This window comes from Echinops telfairi, unplaced genomic scaffold, assembly GCF_000313985.2.
Source record: "Echinops telfairi isolate 266 unplaced genomic scaffold, ASM31398v2 ScPeMD7_7457;HRSCAF=8495, whole genome shotgun sequence".
Taxonomy (NCBI): domain Eukaryota; kingdom Metazoa; phylum Chordata; class Mammalia; order Afrosoricida; family Tenrecidae; genus Echinops; species Echinops telfairi.
In genome coordinates this window covers 21,806,239-21,807,264 of record NW_022111357.1, presented here as the reverse complement: position 1 = coordinate 21,807,264, position 1,026 = coordinate 21,806,239, and the positions used below count along the sequence as shown (strand labels likewise).

The 1,026-nt window shown below is 60.6% G+C and overlaps 1 protein-coding gene across 1 annotated transcript in view; it reads right to left on the bottom strand.

Annotated features, from left to right (window-relative positions):
- The window catches only part of HNRNPR (heterogeneous nuclear ribonucleoprotein R), a 32,594-nt gene extending 31,875 nt beyond the window's left edge, over positions 1–719 (bottom strand). The window contains exon 1 of the mRNA XM_013005285.2: positions 628–719. Coding sequence (XP_012860739.1) covers positions 628–719 — 92 coding nt within the window. The remainder of the gene's footprint in view (positions 1–627) is intronic.
- Between the last annotated feature and the right edge of the window lie 307 nt (positions 720–1,026).

The window sequence follows — 1,026 nt, the reverse complement described above, 5'->3', positions numbered from 1 at the left end:
CCCATCCCCACCCCCACCCCGGGGCCTCGGAGCCAAGACCAAACTGAGGACCCGGCGCCGAGCCCCGGCTGGGCCAAGTCGGATCGGACCGGGGCTCCCGGCCTCTCCCCCCGCGGGCCGGCGCGAGACTCACCAGGGCAGAGCAGGGGCCGGCAGCCTGGGCCCGTGAGAATCAGCGCGAGGCGCTTTGAAAACGACTAGAAATGGCGCGCGCGCCACCCCCACCCCCCCCTCACGGACAGAGATGCGATCCCGGCAGCACACGGGGTTTCCCGGAACTGCTTCCAGGGACTCCGAGGTGCTGGGCAATCACATTGCGTGGCGACCTGAGGAACAGCTCAGTCGACCAATCACAGTGAGAAGAAGCGGACGAAGCCGGGCGACCCGACAGCCAATCAGTGAAGCCGTCGGTTGAACCAATGAGGATCCTCAGCGCCGCTGGCTGAGGCGCCTCCGGGGCGGGGGCAGGCACACAAAGGGGTCTATGGTGGAAGCCTCGGTGTCGTTGAGGCTGCGGCGCACCTGGCCATGGTTGGCGGAGGCTCCTCCTTCTTCGTCCGCCGCCTCAGAGAGGCCAAAAACTTAGACCTTGCGCCGCTTGGCCATCTCGGAAACCCCGCCCCCTACCGTCCGCGCCAGGCTCGAGCCGCCATGGCGCTCCCGCCCTTTCGCCGGTGCTCGGTCGCTTGGCTGCCCACGTTTGCCCTAGACACGCCCATCGCCACGCGCTCGGGCCTCTGGCTAGGTTTTTTCAGCCCTAAGTAGAACACGATTTAAGGGTGATTTGGCACATTTTTTTGCTAGAAATTTTCGCATAGAAAATCATCCCATTAGCTTGCCTCTTTGGCTCCCTTCCCGACAACATTTGTAGCAGCTCAGAATTTGAGGGAAATCACTAGTTCAATGTCAAGAACAAATGATAGAGAAGAGCCATATTATCTCACGGAGTCTGGGCCTAGTTAATAATCTCAAAGTAGATAGGGCAGATTATTCATCTATAAAGCCGAAAGAGCCTTGCCTTCTCTC